The sequence below is a fragment of the Pteronotus mesoamericanus genome, unplaced genomic scaffold, assembly GCF_021234165.1.
Source record: "Pteronotus mesoamericanus isolate MK-2021 breed Mesoamerican mustached bat unplaced genomic scaffold, CSHL_Meso_final contig_116, whole genome shotgun sequence".
In the NCBI taxonomy this organism is placed as follows: domain Eukaryota; kingdom Metazoa; phylum Chordata; class Mammalia; order Chiroptera; family Mormoopidae; genus Pteronotus; species Pteronotus mesoamericanus.
In genome coordinates this window covers 31,900,253-31,925,582 of record NW_026555027.1, presented here as the reverse complement: position 1 = coordinate 31,925,582, position 25,330 = coordinate 31,900,253, and the positions used below count along the sequence as shown (strand labels likewise).

General features: G+C 37.9%; 1 protein-coding gene across 4 annotated transcripts in view; it reads left to right on the top strand.

Annotated features, from left to right (window-relative positions):
• Window positions 1–25,330, top strand: part of MECOM (MDS1 and EVI1 complex locus) — a 546,907-nt gene that overhangs the window by 500,441 nt on the left and 21,136 nt on the right. Inside the window, exons 4-10 of one of the 4 annotated variants that reach the window (XM_054580366.1) lie at window positions 271–373; window positions 4,514–4,730; window positions 9,743–9,890; window positions 11,168–11,321; window positions 15,689–17,045; window positions 19,474–19,561; window positions 24,195–24,221. In XM_054580366.1, coding sequence (XP_054436341.1) covers window positions 271–373; window positions 4,514–4,730; window positions 9,743–9,890; window positions 11,168–11,321; window positions 15,689–17,045; window positions 19,474–19,561; window positions 24,195–24,221 — 2,094 coding nt within the window. Of the gene's footprint in view, window positions 1–270; window positions 374–4,513; window positions 4,731–9,742; window positions 9,891–11,164; window positions 11,322–15,688; window positions 17,046–19,473; window positions 19,562–24,194; window positions 24,222–25,330 lie in introns of all 4 variants that reach the window. The other 3 variants (XM_054580389.1, XM_054580380.1, XM_054580373.1) reach the window with 3 other exon arrangements.

Below are 25,330 nucleotides of genomic sequence, written 5' to 3'. Positions count from 1 at the left end.
ATCACACTGGCTATACGTGACATCAAGCCTTGCATTAAGAAAATTTGATTTGTGAAGTAGGACTTGGAAAAGATTTGTGAATTGGCATGGGAGTCACAGCTTTCCGTGTATCATTGGAGGGCTAATTTGCAGAATATAAAATGGGAAGTCACACATCTTTGGGAGAAAAAAATAAAAGGAATATTTTTGTTAAGGTATGAGAAAATGTATAGGTATGTTAGTATTCACTTCTCTCTTTCTTCCCACCCACCCTCGTTTGGCCTTCTGAAGATATTTTATAGAGTAGTCGCAGACATTGCGCCGGGAGAGGAGCTCCTGCTGTTCATGAAGAGTGAAGACTATCCCCATGAAACTATGGCCCCGGACATCCACGGTTAGTCGTACCCCCACCACCACGTGCACCGCCCGTGTTTGCAGGCTGACAGAACATCCAAAAGGGTCCATCACACTTGCTGTTTGTTAGTTTTCCTGGCCATTAAATGTCAGTTTTAACACATTCCTTCTCTTGGAGTGGCTATTTTCTTGGTATGACATACGGCTAATATCACTATGAAGCTAAAATAACCACAGGTCTTCCCTGAAATGGAGCTCGAAGGGAATTTTGAATATTTAGATTGAGACTTCACACAAACCTTTTGTCAGTGCTTCAGACTCTGGTGGGAGTCCTCTCACTGGACAATAAGTCATTGAATGAAAACCAGAGAGCCTGGTTTTGAGCTCTGTACACCTAGTCAGTGTTTCTCCCATCTAATGTTCTATTACTGGGAAAATTATTTCTCCCTGAGCAAAATCCCAGCCAGCATGACTATAGGACAGAGGATTGAGGGGATGGGGATTGGGGAGAAAAGTAGGGTGAGGACATTTTAGAGCCCAAAGGCTTTTTATTTGCCAGAGACCTATTCTAAATCAAAGGAAGGGGGCATCAAACAGAATTATAATTACGAGTGATGTATATTCAGGGAAGCTAAAGAAAAAAATTCTTGTGTTGATTTGTATCATTGGGATGAGAATTTAATATGTTGTTTTTCTCTTCTATTTCTCTCTCCTAATACAATGTGCTTTGGTTCAACCTAATGTAGTGGTGTCTTCATAGTGTTTTGTAGTTGGAAGGACCACTGAGAAGGGTTGCCCATCCCAGCTTAGCTGAGCGATGGCACTGTGCCACCTTCCATGCCTCCAGCATTCTGGATGGGAGAACCTCAGTCTCTGCTTCTGTGGCTCCTTCAAAGGAAGCCACCACTCTTTGCTGGCTCGTTACTTGGACTTTCTTCCTTTGGCGAGTTCCATTCTACCTCTTTGTAGGTTATACCAGTTGTTTGTTTGGGAGCCTTTTGGAAATTGTTTTCTTCTTAGAAACTCTGTCAAGCAAATGGTTGTAAGAAATCCTGTGTTGTCAACAAGCCTGGTAGCATTTGAGCAGGAGAGGGAAGTCTGCCCCCAAAGAGCCCTGTGGCAGCGGGGGGTGCTTAGATGATAAAAAAATATAATCTGGGCTTTGGTATAAGCCATCTGTCATTAGTGAATGATAGATCTAAAAAAGGTTTTCAAACAATTATTTTTGGAAATTTAGATGGTTAGTTTACTATTCTGAAAAACCGAAATAGAAGTGGCTATTCCTCTTTTGGGGCTGCCATTCATGTATTACCTTCTTTTACAACACACTTGAACCCCATCAGTTGCTTTTTGTTTTCAATGTGTCATATCCATATCCATCCATATACCATGTATGTTATATAGGAGGTCTGTCCAGAAGGTATCCAGCCATATAATATGAAAAATAGAGACATTTATTGAAGAAGGTACAAGATACAAGAAATGTCGTACATAGAACAGTGCTGCCTCAGTCCCCTTCAAAGTAGGCACCGTGGGACCTCACACAGTTCTCCCAGTCGCCATCAGCTGTCCTGTCGTATTTTCCTGAATCTCATGGATGGTCTGAGATCTCTTTCCTTTCAAAGGCGATTTTAGTTTTGGGAAAAGTCAGTAGTCGCAGGGTGCCAAATCTGGGTTGTAAGGATTGATGCTTTGCCAACAGCCTCTGCAAGAGATGTGATGAGTGAGCAGGCGCATTGTCATGATGAAGCTGCCAATCACCAGTTGTCCATATGTGCAGCTTTCTGAATCATGTGAATAGTTTCTGCAGAGGAATGTTCAAGCTTAACGCAAAATCTGATGTTGATTCTTTGCTCTACTTGCTCAGCCATTTTGAATGCAACAGCCACACAGTACACATGCTCACTCAACAGCATCTACTGCCCCCAATGACTAGTACAGTGAAGTTGTCGTTGTTCACACATGCACATCCCAGTCCACTCTCCACGGCTGCCAGGTTACATCAACGTTGCACAAACTGTTGTCCTTATATTAACAATGGCTGGACTTTTTCTAGGCAGACCTTGTATAATGTTTATGATGGTTAAGTGGTGATTTGTATTTTAGACTTCTCGGATTTAATGTTTTTTAGGAAAGAGAAAATATGCATTGTATGCATATTATATGCTAGCTATTATATGCTTTTTATTTATTATCTCAGTTAATCTTTACATATAGTTCAAACCTGTAAAAAAAAAAAAGAATTACTTCTGTTTCACAAATAGGGGAAACTGAGGCCATATATGCTAGGTTAATTGGCAAAGACCACATGGCTAGAAAGTGATAGAATCGGCATTCAAGCCAAGGTCTTGCTGTATTTAAAACTTAGGCCTTTTCCATTTATTATGTGGCCTGACGTTTCTATTTGTGTTCAGACTGCTGGCTGAGATCCTAAATGTAGATCTTAAATATGTGAATAGTGTAACAGATGATAGGAAACATTTCCATAACCTAGTTAATGTCATAGGGAAACCTGTCTTTACAGCTGAGGTGATTTATTTTAAAACATATCTCTCTTCCTTAATCACCTACTTCCAAAGTTGACAAACCCTATTGCATCTACGCACTAATTTCTTTACCTTTCTGGCTCCCTGTTACTGGTTTACTTTAGACTACACCAGTATTGTATGCAGATTACAGCAGCTGGTGTCCCATTTGACCTCTCTGCTTGGCTTCTCACGTTTCAGTGGGGCTTTCCAACTTTCAGTGGCTTTCTCTTCCCTTCCTAGCAGGGACCTAAAAAGCCCCTAGTGACCTGCTACCCTCTCTAACTCCATTTCCCACTCCTCCCCAGCATGCACCCTATAAACCTGTCATAGTTCACTGTAGCTCTCCCTTCCAGGAGCCTGCCATGCTGCTTCTTGCCTTCACCACTGGTCCATGTTGTTCCTGCTGCCTGAGAGATGCCCAGTTCATCCCAATGCCCTCATCCCAATTCACCTGACTCATTTTTGCTCATTACATTTTCTGGGCCTCTGTCCCTCAGATTAGATGGATTAGGCACATTCCTCTGAGCTCCCTTAGGCCCTTTACATACATCTGTCATAAAGTATATCATACTCTGTTCACATGTGTATCCCCTTGAGTTTCTTATATATTAATTCCCTAGCAAAATGCCGAGCATTCGGTAGGTGACTAAAATATTCCCTCAAAAATGTTCAGTCAGTGAACAACTGGGTAGAGGTCCTGGCTGTAGGTTTATAAAACAGGGATTATGTCTCATGTTGTTGCCCTGCGTGTCTTTCAACGTTGTGAGCTATTTTCAAGGCTTCTGTGATTGTCTGTGGGATCTGTGCATAGCAGTATGGCCTCATGAGTGGGCTAAAAGCTATTCAAATGGAAAGAATAGAAATACCACCATTACTCCCTGACACTTTATAACCTCGTTATTGCTAGTCCCCGCTACTAGTCTGTATTTATCTCACTGATTTAAAGTGCAAACTCATGCTGTGTTTGCTCTTTAACAAAGCCATGCCAATTAGCACTGACGCTGGGGTAACATAAATTAGCCCAAAAGAGTGCTAAAAACATTCTGCGTCCCGTTATAAGTAATAACATGATGAAGTATTTCAAGTGAGCTGCCAGTATAGCCAGGCTTAAGCATGGCTCCGATGGGGACTGCGCATTCCACGCATCATTTAGGTACCGCACATGGAACAGTGTGGATTCAAATCCTGCCACAACCACTAGGCTGGTTGCCGACTGGTTACTGAGCGTCTCTGAGCTTCAATACCCTCACCTGAACATTGGAATGAAAACCTGATATGTGATTCCTTGTAATCAGTTTTTAAGGAATATCAGTAATCCATGCATGAGGATGAGGAAACAGATGATGCTCGTTAGGTGGTCATTGCAATTTTTACTATCCCGTGAATATTAAACCCTTGGTTTAATTAAAACCTTGGAAGGGTTTTATCTGATAAGAAGTCTATACCGTACCCACAGTGACCACTTATGTTATTGTTCTAGGCTCGTCCTGGCTTTCTTACATATACTGTTTCTAACCTACATTAAAATGGAAGTGTCAGAAATAAAAACCAAGTGATTTCTATTATGTCTCCCATAATTCGGTAATATGTCCCGGGTTGTGGTGGCCCTTCCTGATCTCCCAATCTTAGTAACACCTGGATTATTTTCACAGAAGAACGGCAATATCGCTGTGAGGACTGTGACCAGCTCTTTGAGTCCAAGGCTGAACTAGCAGATCACCAGAAGTTCCCGTGCAGTACCCCTCACTCAGCATTTTCGATGGTGGAGGAGGACTTTCAACAAAAACTCGAAAGTGAAAATGATCTCCGAGAGATACACGCAATCCAGGAGTGTAAGGAATGTGACCAAGTTTTTCCCGATTTGCAAAGGTTAGAAATGGCATGTTGCATTACAAAATGTGTTTATTTACTCTGCAACAAAATGTTTTTATGCTGTATTTTCAAAATTTTTGCAGATGGGAAATTTGGAACTTCAATGAGCCTGATAAGTGTGTTAATAGCATGTTCAGAAATCATTTTTTGGGGGGAAATTCTCATCTGTAAAATATTTACAATGAAGTTGGAATTAGTTATTTAGATGCCAAAAAAAAAATGTTTCTTTTTATTAAAGCAGTGTTATCGCCAACTGAAAGTTTAACATTACTGTAAAATATAACAGAGAAAGAATCAAGTCTGCTGGAATAACAATGATGCTAATTAAAGTAACTATATGCTAGTCAGTAAAGCTACCTCTAATAAAGCTACTTCTGCTACTCATTTAATGAAAGATAAATGGTCTTTTGATATATCTTTGTAACCCATGGATTGAATTTCAACTGTTTAAACTGCACATGAATAAGAAACGCATGCTCAGTGAAAAAAATGTTGAATTACCCAAAGGGGAAAAACCAACATGATCTAAATGAAATAATTGTTTAATTCTTATTTTTATGAAAATAAAAATCATATTTTAATCATATGTAAACTTTTTATAGCCTTTTGAATTTAATTCAAGTACATTTTTTATTTCTATTAAAGAAAACAGCAACCCTGGAACCCACCTTATAAAAAAGATACTGATAATTATGCTACAAAACAGTTTCTTAGATCAGTGGTAGACATAACCAGCTAATAGATTTTTCGTTCTATCTAATGGTTTTTGCCTTGGTCCACAAACAGTTTTAATAGTTGTATTCATTCTTTTGCTTTTATATGTGGAAATGATCCTTGGAACCTATAATCAGAATTTGAAGTGAACATAACATCATTGTATTTAAATGGGTATGGTAGTGTATTAACTGTGCTTATTCAAGAGCGTGAATTACTAAGTTTGTCTTGGACACGCCACCTATTTCACTTTACCATTTTGCTTTCTTTCTTTCTTTAATGCCTTCCCTTCTTCCCTCTTCTTTCCATCTCTATTGATTGTCCCGCACCCTCTTCTCTGGTGAGGCCACTTACTGGAAATGATTTCATGTAGCAGTCATTCATTTTAATCCATAAATGGCTAAAAAGTCATCAAGCATAACTCAGTCCTTGTGGAAATTGAATTAAAGGAACGAATCTCTAGATCTGAAAATCCAGGCCTGATTTAACTGTTAGAGAGAAAACATTGTGGGAAATGCCTTCATTTTCCCAGTACCCTACAAACTCATCTTTACTGTTTAATGTAGATGTGCAGAGAGACTAAATCTGTTACATAGTAAGTTTGGTAAGACATGTATTGGTAATTAAAAAAAAGTTGAAGCATTTTCCTTAAATATAATTGTGTACAAATTTAAAAAAACATAAAAGAAATAAATTACAGGAAGTAAAACATTTATACGGCAAAGCAATATTTGATTTCAGAGTTTAAGTACATTTCTTTCAGTTTTATTATCAAAAATAAAGGGCAGCATTACAAAACAAAACTGACAGACTAAATGCTAAAATATAATTCTTACTTCCTACTGGGAGTGTATATTAATACTTAGGCGGAGAAAGCTTCTCACTATGACTAGTTCTAAGATTAAGCTTGAGTTAACTCTGCTGAATGCCAAAACTGACTGTCAGCTTAGTTCCTCAAGTCACACATTCAGTGGAAAACAAGAAGGGAACCTAATTATCTGGCATTGGATCCTCAAAACTCACCTTTGGGTAGTCAGTCAGATGGATTTATGAAACCTGAGGTCGAGTATCCAAAGGGTTATATAATTTAGCCATGCACAACCTACATTCTCTAACTATTTTCTACTTGACTGAATCTTAAATTGTTTTTTATACTTTATCAAGTGAAAAATCCTTTCTTGACATGATACAGTACTCTGTTCTGTGTCTTTTATGTAAAATGCTGAGAAAAGAATACTCTCCTTCCCCACACCAAAAAAAGGAGGGGGGTCAGAGAACAAAGGTTGATATGCAATACATGGAAAGAATCCAAGAGACTTCTATAAATTAGGATAAAGCTCTATAAAATTCCCAATTTGTACAGTCTTGGTAATGACTGACTGGATTGCTTCTCTGTTGATAAAAGCAGTGTACATTTGCTTTTTGAGAAACATTTGCCTTTTAATTCTTCTGTCACTTACTACTTGATAGCTGATAATTCCATGAAACAAGATGGATTTTATGCTGGTTAGAAGCAGCAAAGAAGGGAATATTCCCTTTGCTTTGCTATGTTTTCCCCAACTACGTGCCATTTAGTACACTCCAAAGCTGTATCGTACCCTTGGAGTCGGGGGATAAATCCTTTACCACTAGATTCCAGAGCTTACAATTTGACATACGTATTGGAATATAATGTGTCATAAAATGAGCTGCCTTCATGGGTTGTAAAGGACAACAGTGAGAATAGCCGTCTGTATAATGATTTTGGAAGATATCTCTGACTCAGTTCAATGGTACCTGCACTTGTTGATATCTCTCTCTTAACTCTCTTGTTAACACTTCATGTTGTGTAACAAACAGAGGATTACATAGTGTAGATACAGATAGGGCCTTTCTTGTGACTCCACACACCTGGACTCTCCTGGTACCTTTTGTTCACAGAGATATCGCCACTTTGCTCAAATAGAATAGCATTACCAACTCGACTGACTCACGGGGCAGGAAAAATAAGTTCATGTGTCAATATGAATAGAATTGTAGGGAGGGAGCTGAGGAAGAGAAGAAATGTGGGAAAGGTGTTTCTAATTTATCAAGATATGAGGAAGGACATTTTATTTTTCACACTCTCCCATGCACTCAGTCTACGCATCCACTGGGTGATAGATTCTAGGTGCAGAGAGGTCCTACCTGACACTCGAATTTTCAGTGGTCATTTTACAGAAAAATAAAACATGGAAGAGAAAGTGTGATCACATGCTTGGTAGTTTTTATTTAAAGTAACTTTTTCTTATGCAGATTTCAAATACACACAAAGCTAGAGAGGATTGTAGAATCCACCCCATATACTCAGCTTCAAGATCACACAAGGCCAACCTTGTCCCAGCTACACTTGTTTTGGATTGTTTGAAATAAAGCCTGCACGTTATATCATTTTATTTATATAGTTCATTATGTTTCTGTAGAAAGTAAGGACTCTTTAAAATGTAAGTTCAAATTTCTCCGGTATATCATGATTTTCAGTGTTTGTTTGAATTAAGATCAAGGTGAAGTCCATCGTTGCAACTGGTTGACATGCCACTTATATCTCTTTCAAGGTGTAGCTTCCCCAGTTAAAGTCAGTAAGTCTGTCTGTCTCACTTTCTTTTCTGCTCTCTCATTATCATTTATTCTCTCTCTTTCTCCCTCTCATTCCAATTTTTTCATGGAAGAAACTGAGTGGTTTTCCCTGTAGCATTTCCTCCCATCAGAATTCTACTGATTATATCACTTTGGAGTTGTTTTTGTTTAACATCTCTCTCCAGCCCCCTATTTTCTGTAAATAGAGTTAATATCCCCTTGGTCACATTTAGGTTCAAAGTCTGGGGAAGAAAACCTCATTGGTGGTATTATTTATTTCCACCAGGAAGCACATAATGGATCACTTAGTTTCATTAATTCTTTAGGGGCTGCAAAAATGAATGTGTTTTACTTCCATTATTCCTTCTTTATTATCTGAATTAATTCTATACAGAGAATCTTCCCCTTATTCTTTATTTGCCCACCCTGAGGTACAGCTCTTATAGAAGGGACAAAGATCTGTGGATGAGGTTTTCCTTTTATTTATTAGTTTGCAAAATATTTGGCTTCCCAGCATCTTCCAAGGGTGACTGGTGAGGTTCTGTTCATGTGTTTCTTAATATTGTTTTTGTTAAAATATGAGATTATTATTTTTATTGATGCTTAAATTTTCTCATATTTTTTCAGTGGGCATCTCTTCAAATTGGCACCCTAATTCTTTTGACACAGATCTACAACTTTATTGCTTTTTGCCGTAACAACATGTTCAAGGCCCATCTTGTATATTTTGTTATTCAAATTTGAAACAGTCTATTTCTCCAAGGAGCTCTGGTTGCTTTATGTGGGGGTGGTATCCTACTGTGTTATGTGCCTGTGTATTAAATTAGCAAAAATATTGCAAACATCTTCTGAATATCACTCTAGTCCATTATCTGTATTTGCTTCATGCATATTTCCTATACAGTTTTTAGAGAACAGGGCAAACATTTGAGAAGAAAAAGTATTCTAAGCTTTAAATCACAGAGAAACTGTGCTTGTGAGAAACTTCTAATATTTTTCACTTGAGGGTTTTTAAGAATTCACTCACTTGAAATATTGTACACTTTTCTTCATAATTAATAGGTTATATAGTTTTCCTCTATATAAAGTATTTATATCTTTATATCTATTTCTGTATCTATGCACAGGCATATTTATCCATCGGTCTATCTTCTTGTCTATTCATCTATCCCAGGGTTATACTGGGAAGTTGCTTGTTGAACGGTTAGCTTATAGCTCACTTTCCCGTATGGTGACATGGGTAAAAACAAAAGTATTTTTTTGAAACTAGAGGTAATATGCATCAGACAGAGTACCTGCTTGCATGTTTTCAAGCATTTTCTTAACATTTTCTGTTTGAGTGTGTTTAATTGGGTGCTAGCAATATGTGTTACTTTCAGAATTGTGTAGTGAATCTAGATGTGACAAATAGCTAGTTGTTTATCATTCTCCTAAATTGGCAACCAATCCCTGCTAGCTGTAGCAGATTTATTTCCTAACAACAGGGGTACTTCTCTGCATTAGTGAGAGACACAGTCTAGGAAACATAAAATGTACTTCTGTCTGTCCCAAGCCTGTTTCTTTTCTTTCCTCCTCCTCACCTCAACAACTTTTCCTTCTTATTTCTTCAATTGCCATTTGGACTAGCAATAAAATGACGTTCTGTTTATGAATGTGTTCTTTGTCACCATGTCCTATTAAATTAATTGTTCTCTTAACAGCCTGGAGAAACACATGTTGTCACATACTGAAGAGAGGGAATACAAGTGTGATCAGTGTCCCAAGGCATTTAACTGGAAGTCCAATTTAATTCGCCACCAGATGTCACATGACAGTGGAAAGCACTATGAATGTGAAAATTGTGCCAAGGTACAGTGAATTTTTAGACTACTTGGCCTCTCTGTCATCCTGCTCTCTCTTAATCTATCACTTGCTACGATATATAAAAACAAGCCTTGAGAGGGGAAACTATAAATATCTTGAGAAAAGTAGACTGAGTGTTGTATGCTAAAAGGCATTAGTGCAGTGTATAAAAACACTTAGTGGGTATCGTTTTATTTTTGTAAGAGAGGAAGTGAGGCTTAATGGTGAGTTCCAGAACTAGGTGTCAGACATCCACGGTAAATTCCTGGTTCCGCTACTGGCTTGCCAGCATGGGGTTGTTTTATAGCCTTACGGAGAATGAAAATTTTATCCAATGCACATTAGTGATTTATTTTAATAGCAATTTGTGAGGAAGTCACATAAAGTTTCTAAATGCCTATTCAGAAAGAATGGGAGACTTCTACATTTGCAGATTTTTCCACCCAAGTCCCCTTCATAAATTCTAATTAAACTTAATTCTAATTAAAGGTATGGCCCCTTAGTGGCCACTGCCGCCTTAGTGCCCAGTTGCAGAACAACAGAAGGGTGAAATGAATGCACTTCACCATGACCATTACAGGAACAGTAATTCACAGTATTTAATTTTCATGTTTCTCAATTAACTGAAAAATGTCCTGGTGTCATGAAAGTTGATTTGCTTGCAAAAACTTTTCATAGCACTTAAATATCTTTTCTCTTGACATTTAAAGTTATCTTTAGAGATGTTTTGTTTCCAGATATGGCGGGGGGGGCTTTTTCTGTTCTTAATTTTTTTGTTAGTAAAGTGTTCAAAGGGATGATTTTAGCTTAATGGTGATTTACCGAAATGCAGTGTTCGAATTTAACTCTTAGTGGAACCCCTTGAATAGATTTATAATACTTTTGTCAAAACCCCTCCAATTTTGTACATAATAAGTATTTATTTAAAGGATGGAAATAACATACCAGTTTTAATGCTGTCATGGCCTGCATTTTATTATCCAACTCCAGTCACTTCAAAATGCGATCAAAAGGACCTGAATATGGTCTAATAATGTCATTAATTATTTTGTTTAGCTGATACCAATGGACACTTGGTGCTAAGGACATAGAGCTGAACGATGTGCGGTCCATACCCCAGAGGAGCCCGCACTTGGGAAACATGACTTTCTTTTGGCCTTTGGGGAAAACAAATGACCAAAAACAAAACACATCAACAAAATTCCTTCTTGAGTCACTCCTGGACTTCTCTAGTGTGTCCTTGAATTAAGTTTCTCGATTAATCAGTACTCATTTCCTAGCAGGTTTTCACGGACCCTAGCAACCTTCAGCGGCACATTCGCTCTCAGCACGTTGGTGCCCGGGCCCACGCTTGCCCGGAGTGTGGCAAAACGTTTGCCACTTCATCAGGCCTCAAACAACACAAGCACATCCACAGCAGTGTGAAGCCCTTCATCTGTAAGTTTTTAACACTCCAGCCCTCCTTCCTGCATCTGTCTCTCGTCCAAAAGGCACTGTGTGATCAGGAGGGTGGCCACACATGGTCATTAGAGGGGTCTCCGCATTAGCTATTTACAGTCCAATCCAGTAGGGCTATTTTCTAATACCAGAAAATCTTGTATAACCAGATCCCATGGTATTTTGTCTATGATCCCTGGGGTGTTTTCTTTGAGATGAAATCAATAACAGGTAGAGAAAAGAGAAGTCGTTAAATATTGAAAGGGAAGCCTCCCCAGGTTGTAGGATTTAATGGAGACAACCAGATTTGTCTCACACTGAAAACGTTCATGGCTTTGTAAAACAGCAAACAGCAGATACCGGTAACCAAGATGAAGTGATAAAAACCTGTTCTGGATCAGAAAGAGCCGGAAGAATCCCACCTGGCAAGTAGGCTTATGACTCTGTGTGTACATGTGTGAGTGTATGTGTGGGGAGAGAGAGAGGGAAATAAAATGCCCTTTAATCTCCCCGTTGTTGCCGATCACAGGCTGCAGATCGGTAGTTCTGTTACTTGAAAAGCAGGACGTTTTCACTTTGATGCCGGACACACTGCCTCTGTAACTCACGACACTAAAACACATTTACAGGCAGTGGGTTTGTGTGTTTTCAGGGGACATCCAATCCGACCACCTACTTAAAATGTCCCTGTACAGAACACTTTAGGAACACACTTCAAATAAAGTAAAATAAAGCCCTCACTTGGTTCTTCTTTTGTCCATCCACTCCTGTTCCCTGCATTGAGCTGAAATACTTCATAGGGAAAAAAATCAGTGCTTCTCAATCCGTCTGGGCAATGACTCTGGACTTCTTTTGATCCATTGCTTGGCTGGGCATATAGACACAGTGACTCACTGAGCTGCGTTACAAACTTCGAGACTGATGTTGGATCCAGATAAGCTTAGAACTGATTGAAGCGTACCCAGTAGTTGGCAAAACCTCTGACTTAGGGACCCCTGCAAGACAGTTTTTCTGACAAATACTTGATGGTTTGTAGTCTGTATATGAGATACTACCACAGGACCTAATGGAAAAAACCCTATTTTCAGTGCCAACGTGGAGATGCCAGACACTAGCCCCCCTCTGTTTGGCGTTGACACAGCCCCCTTCTTGCTTCCGAGCACCAAGAGAGCTTCCCTTTCCCTTTCCAGCTTACACTAGAGTCCTGTTTGGCTCACAGGTCCCCTGGGTGGAGACAAGACAACTAGCAGGTAGACAAAAGGGTGCTCTAGCCTCCCTTGGGAAAGTTCTGTTGAAAGTTTCAGGAAATAAAGCATACAATAGAAATTTTAGGCTTGTTTGAAAAAACATTCTGGACTCTAGGCTGCAATGCCCTAAAAATGTATTTGTAAGTACTACAGGCATGAGTAATTCATTTATTTCTGATTTTTCAGAAATATATGTTTTGGTGGAAAAGAGTGAAATAAACCATAACAAATTAGGATCACCCATTTAATGCTTTATTATTTAAAACAAAAAGTCAGAAAATACAGATTCCTGTCATCTAAGATCCTGGGATCTGGAATTTTAATCGTGTTGAAGTCCAGTATTTCACTTTAAAGCGCTATAGGGTGTCCCTCTCCAATTAGATTGCACAAATGATTTCCCATGAATGTATTTTCAGTAATTATTGGTAAATTTAAATAACAGATGGCATTCTTCAAATATAAAATCTGACAGAGAACCATGGGGTAATTATGAATAATAGCCATGTAATTTCAGAACAAAAGAGGAGTTGGTGTGGAGACTTTGGAGTGGAGGAGGTTCACCTAGAGTTGATATCTGTTTCTCACCAGAAGGCCACACACCACGATTTACCCCCACTGGTGTGTTTATGGCAACTGTCTCTTATTACAGTGCACCGCCAAGCCTGAGCCCAAAGTCACCATCACTAAGGTAATTACTCACTGCCTTTACAAAAACCTCCAGCCTTCCCAAATAGAAACCACATGCTCTAATAGGCTGCATATATTCAAAATACCTCTTAATTTGTTTAATAAGTAGAAAAATGCAATGTTAACTGCTGGCTAATTCGTTATTACTGAGAAAATTACAGTAGAGTATAGACTTCAGCATCAATGGAGCCGTTTACCTGGAGGCCTGGTGGTTTGTGGTGGGCCAGGTCAGGCCTTCGAGTGAGAAAAACAAAGCTTCTGCCTAAGGAAACATCCTAGATTCTATGCTCTTGAGATCTGACACAGACACTGCTCATCCGTGTAACGGAAGGTTCAACCAGGAAAGTCAAAAACGCACCTCCTGCTACTCTGATACGGAGAATCTCTTGATTTTCCTAGACCCATTGAACTCCAAGAAAGAAGTATACAGAGGATTTCTTTGCCAAAAAGTTTCAGACCCTTTAAAAACTTACACCTTGGTTGAGTACCCATAAGACATTTTAAAGCCCAGAAGAGAGGTGTCACTTTCTTAATGAGTGTACTTTTATAATTCCAACACTTTATTTACTATTTCTTTTTATTACTCATATTACTGAATTAGTGTAACTAGTGAAAATCTCGTGTTTCTACCCTCTACATCATATGGTTTAAATTAGTGTATCAAAGAATTTAATTATATATAATATTTAAATTCTTTTTTTATATATACACATATATTCATATTGCATATGGTTAACTAGTATATACTTTTAAAGGAGACTCCGGTCGATATATTCCAGTAGAATGATTTGAAAAGAAATTACCGACATCTTCTCTTCCCATTAAAATGACTATTACAGCCTCAACGATGTTGTGAATCATCCCACAGTTGAAAACTCTTTTAATGTTACTAAGCACACTGGTATATGCAGTAATGCATTTTAATTGTTAGTAGTAAAAAAAATAGATACGGAATCACTTGGTTGCTTCTTATTTGGTGGTGTGTGGGATAATCCAAGTTCTGGGTGAGTTTGGCAGGACTGATGGTCTGTAAAATCTCCTTTGAATGATTTTTTTTTAAATTATTGCCTTGACTCAGGAGCTCAGCCACTCTCTGCTTAAAGACAGTCATCACATGAAAGCAATAAAGGTTGTTTTTGTCTTCAGTTTAATTTCTTGCATAAATTTGTTTCACCAATTACCAAGGAAGTATGTGATGTTTCTGTATCGATTTAACATGCACAGAAACCTTAAAATAAGCTGACACATAAGGTGGGCTCATCTTTACTAAAGTAAAATAAAAACTGTGATGCTTAGGAAACAAATCCTGTCATCCTGCTGGACTGTGAAGTAAGTGGGATTCTTACCTAGCAAAGGAGTTCTTAAGGGTTACAGAGTTTGGTCTTAAAATAGACTCAGATCTGTTTGCACCTAGGTGAGGAGAAAGGTGTTCTGCTCCTCTAGCAAGTTCTCAGGGAAAAAGGCTCTTTCCCAGCCACACCCTCCGCTGTGCCCTCTCCGGATCAGCATCAGCGCATGCACAGCGCTCTCCCCGTCTTGACCGTAGTTGGCTATCACACACAGATAGCCAAGCCCTGAGATACCCGGCGCAGATATGACAACAAGTGGACATGTTTCCCAAGGACGGGGGTTTCATAAATGCAGGAAGGTTAGCACAGCCACTGGTGTGAGGGGAAGTCGGAGGACGTGATCATAGTTCATGGGAACCAGCAATGCAGGATGGGCTACATTCAATTTAGTTTCCTTTGCAGGCTTAAAATAGAGCCATTGTAAATTATGTCAGTCTTTCTCAAATCATGAAAATGATTGTTAAAAATGTCTCAGAATACACAATGTGCATTGTTGTGTGGCTTTGATGTGTGAATGATGAGAGCATATGATATAATTCAAATTAAATAATGGTACGGCAGTCACAGGCTTTTTCCCCAAGGGGAGAGGGAAGAAAGGTGAAGTTTCTGGTTGAGCGAAAAGGCTGTTTTATTTTGTTCTGGTGCCTGCGATTCCGAATTCTTTAAATGGTCTAAACTTTTAAAGGGGTTCCTGTTATGTTTCATGTTTAATACTTCTCAAGGCTTTAATTTTAAAGGTTCTATTAGAGTAGCAGTTGGGTGGGAAGTCAATGTATGCTGGAATTTGACTTTTTCATAAATATTTAAAGGCAAAAATATGATGCAAAATATTATGCAATGGGGGTGATAAAATATTTTTATATATATGAAATATTTGTGCTGCCCCAAGACATTTGTCAGGTTGGATGCCTTGCTTTGGAATCTAGTGAAATGGGGTTTTCTGTGTTTGGAGCACCCAGATTGGAGTTCCAACATCTTTTCCTGGCTTCCTAATTGAAATTTGGGGTAAACCAATTGTGATACTTGCTAAATTCAGAAGCAATTGCCATAAAGCCTGAGATTCTTTTTTGTTGTTTGCACACAGGTGAGGTCTGCCATAAATCCTATACTCAGTTTTCAAACCTTTGTCGTCATAAGCGCATGCATGCTGATTGCAGAACCCAAATCAAGTGCAAAGACTGTGGACAAATGTTCAGCACTACGTCTTCCTTAAATAAACACAGGAGGTTTTGTGAGGGCAAGAACCATTTTGCGGCAGGTGGATTTTTTGGCCAAGGCATTTCACTTCCTGGAACCCCAGCTATGGATAAAACGTCCATGGTTAATATGAGTCATGCCAACCCGGGCCTTGCTGACTATTTTGGCGCCAATAGGCATCCTGCTGGTCTTACCTTTCCAACAGCTCCTGGATTTTCTTTTAGCTTCCCTGGTCTGTTTCCTTCCGGCTTGTACCACAGGCCTCCTTTGATACCTGCTAGTTCTCCTGTTAAAGGACTATCAAGTACTGAACAGACAAACAAAAGTCAAAGTCCCCTCATGACACATCCTCAGATACTGCCAGCTACACAGGATATTTTGAAGGCACTATCTAAACACCCACCTGTAGGGGACAATAAGCCAGTGGAGCTCCAGCCCGAGAGGTCCTCTGAAGAGAGGCCTCTTGAGAAAATCAGTGACCAGTCAGAGAGTAGTGACCTTGATGATGTCAGTACACCAAGTGGCAGTGACCTGGAAACAACCTCGGGCTCTGATCTGGAAAGTGACATTGAAAGTGATAAAGAAAAATTTAAAGAAAATGGTAAAATGTTCAAAGACAAAGTAAGCCCTCTGCAGAATCTGGCTTCAATACATAATAAGAAAGAATACAGCAATCATTCCATTTTCTCACCATCTTTAGAGGAGCAAACTGCGGTGTCAGGAGCTGTGAATGATTCTATAAAGGCTATTGCTTCTATTGCTGAAAAATACTTTGGTTCAACAGGACTGGTGGGGCTGCAAGACAAAAAAGTTGGAGCTTTACCTTACCCTTCCATGTTTCCCCTCCCGTTTTTTCCAGCATTCTCTCAGTCAATGTACCCATTTCCTGATAGAGACTTGCGATCGTTACCTTTGAAAATGGAACCCCAATCACCAAGTGAAGTAAAGAAACTGCAGAAGGGAAGCTCTGAGTCTCCCTTTGATCTCACCACTAAGCGAAAGGACGAGAAGCCCTTGACTCCAGTACCCTCCAAGCCTTCGGCCACGCCAGCCACAAGTCAAGACCAGCCCCTGGATCTAAGCATGGGCAGTAGGAGTAGAGCCAGTGGGACAAAGCTTACCGAGCCTCGAAAAAACCATGTGTTTGGGGAAAAGAAAGGGAGCAACATTGAACCAAGACCTGCATCAGACGGCTCCTTGCAGCATGCTAGACCCACCCCTTTCTTTATGGACCCTATCTACAGGTAAGGGTAGGTGGGAGACGGATCAATGCGGACCTAGGTAGGAAAGCTAGTGTTTACACCATAGAGCTACGGCTTTTAACAACCCGTTTTAATTATTATTATAAAGCAGAGAGTATAGTTGTTTGATCTAGTGAATTCATTTTTATTCCAAAAGTCGAAGTTTGGACTTATTTTTGGATGACTCTGAATTTGGGGTTTTGGAATAGACCCACGGAGTTCTTTCCCTTGACAATAAATTTATTTTTAAACATATTTTTTTAAGTGGAAAATATGGGAAAGCCATATTTAAAGCAAGTTGTCAAGTGGCGGAAGAATGAGGCTCCTGAAGGATTAATGCAAATATGTGTGGGTACTTAAGTGGGTCGGGTTATTTGGAATGAAATGGGACACAGAACAGCAAGAGTTTACTCTTTGTTAGCCTACCAACAATCCTTAATAAGCACTGCTGATATTCTGTTTCGACATAAATCTGTTAGGAGCCCCAAGTAAATGAAATATTAATCACAAAAATGTTTTGTGTATAACTTGAGTCTTCAGCTTAAAAGAAAAAGCACATCTCTGTTGAATGCCTTCATTATCCATTTTCCTTTAATGCATCCAAAAATCTTTGGGGGACACATATATGCTTAATGAAAAGTTTGTTCTGCAGAGCACTGTAATGCTCCTTTGACCATTCAAAATGTTAGTTTTTAGATACTAGTTTTCTTTGGAAGATAAGAATAACAATAATTACCCTTATGATGTATTTTAAGTATTACCAAGCATTTTCACATTTACTTTCTCATCCAAATCTTGAACATCATTAAGTGTTAATGGAAGATATAGATACTTTTCTGCTGGACCTATTTAAGCTGAAAGTATTTGCACATTTTTGCCTGATTCTCTTTTGTGAAGGACAATCTCTTCTTTCATTTAACAATATTTATTGAGTTCCTATTGTTTAATAGGTACTAGAGCTACACACCTTCTTTTTCGTTTAAAACTTTTTTTTTTCTACCTACATTATCTGCGATATATTAATGAAGAAACAGTTTGAGTGTGTTAAGGGCTACTTCTACTTGCACGTGACATGGGGAATAAAAAAAGGCAATAAAAAAATATCTCAGAGATATCAGTATGTCATGCTTGGCCAAATCTTTTTTCAATTATTATGTCTTAAATCCTGTAGCAGCCCCATTACTAGAGAAGGAAAAAGAAGCAAAAGCAGATCAGCCATATTTTGTGTGTAGATTATGTGTTACTCATTGCCCATAGAATTGTATCAGTATTTCCAACTCAGTGATATATATGTTAGTCCTTTGTGAACATCATGTCCCAGACTTCCTTTCTTAGTCCCTGCCAATGGCCGTGGACTTCCAGATCCTTCACTTACCCATTACACTCTTCTCCATCGCCTCCTAATCTTCCTCTTGCTCCCTCTAACGTCAAACTTCTCTCTGGTATTTCAATCTTGATTAAGACCCTTGGGCCTGCCGTTTTACCAAACTCATGAAAAGCCTAAACCCAGTTATAGTGTAAGACCTGGGTTGAAATCTCATCTTTCCCATGTTTTAAACATTTTTTTCATCCATGAAATAGATATAAGAGCACCTGTTTTAGTAAGTGAAATAGTGTTTGCAAAACATAGCATATATAAAATTTCAAGAAGTAGTAGCTGTTTTTATTCATTGTGATTCTAGTTTAAAAGTGTACTTACTCAAGTTTTTCAAAGACTATTATCCACAGTTGGTAAAAGAAATTAATTCAACCCATGATGTCATTTCCTATATGCTTAATAGAAAATAAAATCACAAGTTTGCTAAAGCAGAGGGATATATAAGTTTTGTATGTCTCTCTCGATCTTCAAAAAGTTCCCTGTCCTCTACCTACCACAACCTCTTCCCCTTTCACCTGCCCTGTTGATCAGCAGTGGCATCCAAACGAAGATGCTTATACCTCAAAGAGTGGCTCGCAGTGCGTACAGCATGCTTAGAAACTCTCCTGCTGTTATTGGCAAATATGGAAGAAATAGAATGTATCTTTGTGGGAGTACCTTCTTGATAGAAAATGACTTCAATTTTCAAAATGAACCCTGCCCTCACAATTTCAAAATCACCAAGCATTCTTGTTTACATGTGAAGTGGAAAGATCCAAATTTGTCACCAATTTCCTCTGATTTCATGACTCTTCATTTTTTATATTTCCTCATTATATAATTACTAGTCATTCAATAGGATTTTTCCATTATAAATAGGACCTCCTTTCTTTGAACACCTAGAAGTGCCATGAGTATTCTTTAAGAATTGAACAGATGTCTTTATATTTTTATTGGTGTGCTTCTCAGAAACTTACCATTTGCTTTATTGTTAGCTGTTTTAAATGTCAGTGATTATGTAGTTGTTGATATATGAGACTGATTCCTATCCAAAATCTAATTTTAACCTTTCAGAGTAGAGAAAAGAAAACTAACTGATCCACTTGAAGCTTTAAAAGAGAAATACTTGAGACCTTCTCCAGGATTCTTATTTCACCCACAAGTAAGTATTTTGAATTTGAGACTTCAAGCTTGTAAACTAACTTGTTGATCCTGAAAAGCAGGTGCAATGAAATGAAAGAAATCTTGAGAACATTAGGATTTCCTATGACGCTGGTGTGGAAGAACACAGGAAATTCTAGTAGAATTAAAATCCATACTCTTTACAGAAAAAGTAATTAAAATATGTGTAAAAATACCATGGTTTTTGGTCTTCATTATAGTCTGCTATTAACTATTTATTGAGCCAAAGTGTATTTTGGAGTTAGCAAAATTCAGTTAAGAGACTAAATACTGAAGTTGTCTCTTGTGCTTAAAAGTTACTGATAGCAAGAAATGGATCACACTGTGACTTGTCCCAAACCCATGAAGGATTTTTTAGTGCTTAGATAAAAACAGGAAATGAGTCTACCTGACAAGTTGTTACCACAGAAGGAGAAGGGATTTATCTAGAGACCACTGGGCATTCCAGAAAAGTTCTGTAATTGCACAGGAATTCACCACAATACACAGACCCATTGCTAAGTGGAGTTGTATCCATTTATCAAAATATATACAGTTTCTCATTGCAAGGAAAATACAAAACAGTGTTATCTATTGCTTATCTCTGTGTCTGAACGTATTTGCTCATTTTTTAAAAACTGGCTTACATAATTAATCAAAATGTGGAGAATTGTTGAAAGAACAAATATATAAACATCTTGAATGTGGGTTCTTGATTTAATGATATTTTATTTTTAATTTTTATATTTTTAAAGACATAAGCTCTGATCTTTATAAATAGAAAGCAAAAGTTTTATAAAAATGAATGCAAACTCTAAACTGATTTGTTGTGCTTCAGCTTCTTCAAAGCAATCATTATGGTCCTCTAATAAAATTGGTGGAATTTTATGCAGGCTATCTTATAGAAAGTTAAGAGGTAATTAAATTTTATCATCCTAGGCTATGACTCTTTTTTTGCCCCCCCCACCCCGCCCCCCACAGCCCTCTCTGTTACCTCTTCTTCACTTTTTCAAGTACCTTCCCAAAGTCTTGAACGACAAAGTATCTAAGCTGAAATATCATCTTCTGGGTTAGCCGGGGGAAATCTATCAGTGCTCAAAGATTCTCTTGGGTTTTAAACTGAGAAAGTATCTATAGTTTAATATTAAAAGGGTTAGAAATATTTCAGTTAGTATTCATTTTTTATAGGAAGGCTAAAGAATGATATAATTTACAGAAAAGAAGCAAGTTCTAAAATAATAAATGTTTATGAAGTACTTACATTTTAGCTGCTCTAAATTATACTTTCAGGCCTCAATGATACAAGGATATTGTAGTTATAGACATTTAATTACAATAATCAAATTGTTTTCCTATTCTGATGATCTTTAAAATCTCGTAATTAATCACTTCAAAATTAAGTGCTATGGGTACATGGTATATGTAATGGAGGGAAAAGAAGCTGGAATTTAGCGTCTTTGAGTGACCCGGTCTGCCTGGCTTCTAGTTTCCTTGTCTGTAAGATGAGGGAGTTGGGTATAGGGTCCCCATCTCTGAAGTTCAAAGATTTCCAGCTAGCCAAGGTAAATTTCCTGGTTCATGAGATGGGAGACTTTGTCTACCAGTACCTCCCTTTGTGCATGCAGCTGTCGCAAATACAGTATGTACCTATGTTTAATTATAGGATATAAGAAAATATGCTCTCCTTTAGTATTTCCAAGGTAATGAAAGGTCACAAAAGATGAGGCACATGTATAGTACCTGGAGCACAGCAATCTTTCCTTAGGACCTTTGCGAACATGCCTGTGGGAGCACAGTGCACTGCGTTTGCTTCCCACACCAGAACCTCGTGCCTTGTGCAGAGGGCTGCCTGTTGCTATGTGCTGCAACTACAATGGGACCCAAGGGTGATGATCAAAATACTTTTCACCTGGCATGTCATGAAGATTGACCAATCTGATTGGACCGCTACATACTGGAGCAGGGTTCTGGGGTCCTTCCTGTACCAACTGTTAATGGTCAGCTCTACCTGAAGGGGTTTGGGGAGGAGGTTAGGGAAGTGGGCGGGGGGGTGGGTTTCAGGGCACTTGGGGCAGAGGCTTTTGACTAAGGACTACAGAAATATTTCATTAATTTCTAACCATCGCAGCTGTTTGCATGTGTCACGGCTGTGTATCACTGGGATACAGGCGACTTAGAGACTGTTACCTGGGAGAAACTTGGGTCACCCTATTTCCATCAAACCTTCAGAAAACCTGCCTCGGATGTTCTGAAGTTTCAGTAGAATTTTTTTGTTCTTTCTAATTTATCACATTCCATCTAGCCTCCAGATCCACCCATGAACAAACAAAAACTGCCCACGGTTCTAAGCCAGAAATAACTGATTTACAAGTGGCTCCACTAGTTATTAGCACAAGTGCTTAGGTTTTGAGCACTGCAGGGCATCTCTCTGAGCCTTCTCTGTCAGAGTGATGGGAACGCTCCTTCCAGCAGCACCAGGGTAGCTGTGAGGATCAGTTTTCATGCACTACTGTAGCTAACACTGTACTTGGCATGTGAAAGGATCTAAATAAGGAAAAGCTCTTATTGATGGGTGCAGAAGTATTCCATTTTGAATATAAAGGAATGTCAGTAAAAGACCCCCTGCTGTCCCCTGAGCCAGATTTTTGGCACATCTCTACCATGTATCTAGATGTGCATGTAAACATGCTTAACTGTATTTTCTGCGCTTCCTCACTGGGCAGCAATAGGGTGGCACAGAGCCAATATGGAGGGACTTGCCTCTGCTCCCAGAGCTTGATTTTGTAGCTAAGTAAGTGCTGGGATAAGACCATTTATTACTTCATTTTCCATTTAAAGTATATTGGAACCAATCACATGGGCCCTCTGGGGGTATGTATCTTAATCTTTAGGATGAGAACAATATCTACTCTATTTCTCAAGGTTATCATAATTATAAAGAGGAGACCACATATTCTCAATGCTTTAGGGAAACATAAATAGATCCATAAGTGCTTAGTAGTGGTATTTTCTGAGCAAACATGATTTTACCATTTTCATACGCTTTTGTGTTCTACTTAACATATCTGTTTGCACAGTTTCTACTCAATGAAAGGTGAATGCCTCAATAAATATTTATTGAATTTTATTGAAAGATTATTAGGCCGTGTTACTGCATTTCAAATAATAATGCGTATTTTTAAAACTCTTGTCAAAAATACCTAGAAGATATAGGGACACATACATTAAAATTAAAAGACAGATGCTGGTTTTTATCATTCTCAGATTCTAACTTCTCTTAGTTCATTGGTTAAAGAAGTATGTTTGCTTTTATCAGGCCACTGGAGGACTATTTAATTTTCTATTTTTTTCTTATAAATAAGGTAGTTTCATATTATAGAGAAATAGCACTGTAGAGTTTTTCCCTGACTACATGGTTGAAAATTACTTGTGGAATCTTAGTTTAAGTTGTATTTTTTTTAAAAGGAACTACAGCCATAAGTAGATGAGATAAAGGGAGTGATATTACTGTGTGAGTTTTGGAATGTTCTTTTCATTGATTTCTCTGTTGGGTACTTTGCTCACATTAATAGCTCATTTGAATTGCCATTTGCCATTAACATATTGTAAAACTGGCTATTATTTCTTGGTTTGATTTTCCTATACTTTTAATATTAGCAATAAAATATGCATTTTATTCTCAAATGTTTGGCTTTGTCTACATCTGCAGCAGAAATTGTTTTACTTCTATTTCTGTTTTTTATTCATTCATCTTTATTTTCTTTCTTATAAAGTATCTGACTATCCTGTTACTGCATCCCAAGGAACTAGGAAAACACTAGTGTCTTCTAAGTTATCGTTTATGTACTGATGTGAAGTCACTTAAGTCTTCTGCCCTTCATCTTCCATTTTGCTTTCAACAAGTGTTTCTTATTGTTATATTTCTTTTGTGATAAATCTTTCATCCTTAAAAACTATGTGTCTTCCTTATTAAAGATACCAACCAAGACTTGAGATAGCAAGACACAGCTTGTTTAACCAGCAAAATAATGTTTTTAAGGGTATGATATTTTTGTGTCCTGGAAGAGCTTCTAAACCACTCCAGTTTTCTCCAGTGATTCTTGTCATGAATTGCCATAAATAGCTAAGCCTTTATAGTTCTTTAAATTCAGGTGTTTTGACTAATGATGGTCTGAGTCCAAGAAGATTATCTTTTGTTGCTCTGTGATTTACATTTACGTAGATATCTTATTTGCTTTGTTATTAACATAAAAATGCAAAAGACTATTTTTCAGGAAATTTCTTATTTTTAGTTATTTAAGTAAAATTTAGGAGTCATGTTTTGTAATGAGTAAAGACAAAAAGTATCTACTTTGCTATTTAAGAATTGGTAGTAGGTATTATTTAGCTTTTTCGTAAAAAGAGCATTCTGGCTCATAAACTTAATTCTAAAATTTAATTAACATAAATAGAGAAAATTCAGCAGTGTTATAAAAATATTTAATTTTCACATCCACAGCTTTTACTCAAGGTATAATCACATGATAAGCAAAAATTACTAAGTTAGTATAAATGTTAATTTCTCAAAGGATAGATTTTAGTAAAGATACTGATACAGAAGTAATTTTTTGTTTTTGTTTCAATTTTGCTCCCAGTTCCAACTGCCTGATCAGAGAACTTGGGTAAGTTTCCTATTTGTATTTTTGACTAAAAAAAAAATGTAGCTTTACAAGGAAAACAACTTATATTCTAAATTGCTTTACAGACATAAAGAATTCTGAGCCCTTTCCCATTAAATGATATGGCTTCAGAAGATAGTTTTTCAGCTTGTGAAGCTGCACAATATTTTCAGTTATAATTGGGCATTTGATGTGCTTATAAATTGTTTACAGAAACAAATTTATTCTATAAATCTGACCCATTTCACATAATTATACCTTGATGTAGAACTCTTTTTGGGCACTTGGGAGCATGTTATTAAAAGAGGTTTTGAGATGGGTCACTAAGTAGAAAATAACCATTATTTGGGGAAGTCTATATCAGCGTGTTAAGGATGCTCTTAAGAAAGGCTTCAAAAGGAGAAAATTTAAACTTACGTGTAGATGCAAGCTGACATTGGAATTTATATCCATACATCCAGGGCAGAACTTGCTTCTAGCTTTATGGAGAAATAAGACGAAATGTTTAAAAATCCACATCTAGCTAGTGAATGGATCTTTTAGCATTGGGTCTCACTTCCTTAGCTTTCAGTTACTATTTCCAGATACAGTCAGTTGTCAGTTAATGATACTAAGGTACAACTTTATTTTTTACTCAAAATAAAAAATACTTCTCACTCCCAAATAAACCTTGGGTCAAAGAAAACTTACATAACTAACACATATTACAAAATTTCCTCCAACTGTATGTGCTTTTACTTCTTCACTCTCTTCTTCCATCAGAATGTACTGATTCTGGGATATAGGTAAAATTTTGGAATGTAGTTCAATTTTGCTTGAGTCACCACATATAAATTATATGTAAAGTATTGTAAGTTGGAGCACTTTAGAGGTAGCTTATTTCTTCTCTCTGGTGTTGGTTTTCCTTTACCAGAAATTCCTCCATTTTTTTCTTCTGTGGAATATGTGATGAAGTATGATTTTTCTCATTCCTGTAGACTTTTAAGGATTAAGTTCATTTATTTCAAAAGTGCTGTATGAGAGAGACAGATAGTCAGACACCCTCAGGCAAAGCCATGTAGTGGAAGGGGTCGCTCTTTGCTCGTCCCGGCCTGTATGTCTGGTGTTCCTCG